Source organism: Toxotes jaculatrix, chromosome 15 (genome assembly GCF_017976425.1).
Source record: "Toxotes jaculatrix isolate fToxJac2 chromosome 15, fToxJac2.pri, whole genome shotgun sequence".
Taxonomy (NCBI): Eukaryota; Metazoa; Chordata; class Actinopteri; family Toxotidae; genus Toxotes; species Toxotes jaculatrix.
The window spans coordinates 18,680,264-18,681,858 of NC_054408.1; the positions used below are offsets into that span (position 1 = coordinate 18,680,264).

The window sequence follows — 1,595 nt, forward strand, 5'->3', positions numbered from 1 at the left end:
AACTAATCTTCGTTTAGTCACAGCCTCAGAATTGTGTCGCAGCGTCCCCCGAGGCGCTGACAGAGCATCTGTTGGAATACAACTTGACTCTGAAAAGCAGCTCCAACCTCCTTCACCACCAGCCAAGGAGCCATCGCACGGAGTAAATAAACGCGTAAATGGAGTTTCAATCGTCGTCGTGACTCTTCTTCACCGCCTCTCACCCTGCAGAAGAATCTGCGTTGAAGTTGCAGCAGCATCCACACCACCGCGGCTCTCTCCTTTGCAGACATGGGGACCGTTCTCTCTATATCTCCCGCGACAAAGAAGGCATCTATTATCGACGCCGAAGTCACAGGAGATGGACTCAAAAACGACAAGAGCCTTAAGCGGCACTCGATGTTCGTCTCCCTCTCCTGGAAGAAGCTGGTGGCCAATTCGGCCAAGAAGAGTGCCAAGAAAGTGACCCCGAATCCGCTGCCCACCCGTGAACTCCCGCCCAGCCAGGTGGCTCAGCTCAACAACGAAAACATAAGGAAAACGCACCAAACCGAGGAGAAGAAACCCAAAGCGCCCATCCCAGTCCCGGTGCCAACGGTACCCACGCAAAACAACGAGGTTGTCGCCCAAAACGGGAGGCTCTCCTCGGTCCAGAAGCAGCCCAGCAGCCTGTCTCTGGTGTCACCGAGGCGGATAGTCATCCAGGCTTCCACGGGAGAGCTGCTGCGCTGTTTGGGGGACTTCATGTGCCGCAGGTGTTACAAACTGAAAGAGTTAAACAGCGGAGAGGTCATCCTCTGGTTCCGAAACATCGACCGGACTCTTTTGCTGCAGGGCTGGCAGGACCAAGGCTTCATCACGCCGGCTAACGTGGTGTTCGTGTACCTGTTGTGCGAAGACACGATAGCGGACAGCATCGACAGCCCGGCCGAGCTGCAGGGCACCTTTCAGACTTGCCTCTACCTCGCCTACTCCTACATGGGCAACGAGATCTCCTACCCGCTCAAGCCGTTCATGAACGAGTCGAACAAGGACGTTTTCTGGGAGAAGTCGCTCCGGATCATCGACAGGATGAGTGCCAAAATGCTGCAGCTGAACGCAGACCCGCACTTTTTCACCGAGATCTTCCAGGACCTCAAAAATCAACGAGACACCTGCGAGTCAAACCTGGATCGCTGACATGGACACGAACAAGACACTGGTGTTTGTTTCGATGAAGATGAATGTGTTTTTTTTTTCCAAAAATCACACAACGGTGGTTTTTGCGGGGGAAGGGCCAACGCTCTCACCTGTGGGCTGAATATCTCTCTCATGATCAACAACTTCAGTATGGTGTTTAGACTACTGTGTAGGAGATTTCACAAATGCATGCCAATGGTTTATTGTCCTCTTTCGTCTTGTCCCTTGAGTGACGCAGGGTTTTGACTTCGTGGTACAAATCGCATAACAAGTGACACTCAAATCCCCGTTCCATTCATGATTAGCCTAGTTTTCTGGGTAAGTGAGTGAATGTCGCAGTGAGGTGAGGTTCCAGGCAGGACCAGAATAGATCTCTGTGTTTGAGAGGAGTCGAGAGGCGGAGCTGTCCGAGGTGCTGACCTGTGCAGCCATTCCCA

The 1,595-nt window shown here is 52.8% G+C and overlaps 1 protein-coding gene across 1 annotated transcript; it reads left to right on the forward strand.

The window, feature by feature from the left end:
- Positions 1-270: 270 nt before the first annotated feature.
- cdk5r2b (cyclin-dependent kinase 5, regulatory subunit 2b (p39)) lies at positions 271-1,158 on the forward strand. The gene has a single exon (XM_041057602.1). It carries the CDS (start codon positions 271-273, stop codon positions 1,156-1,158), a length of 888 nt encoding a protein of 295 aa, XP_040913536.1.
- The last annotated feature ends 437 nt before the right edge of the window (positions 1,159-1,595 follow it).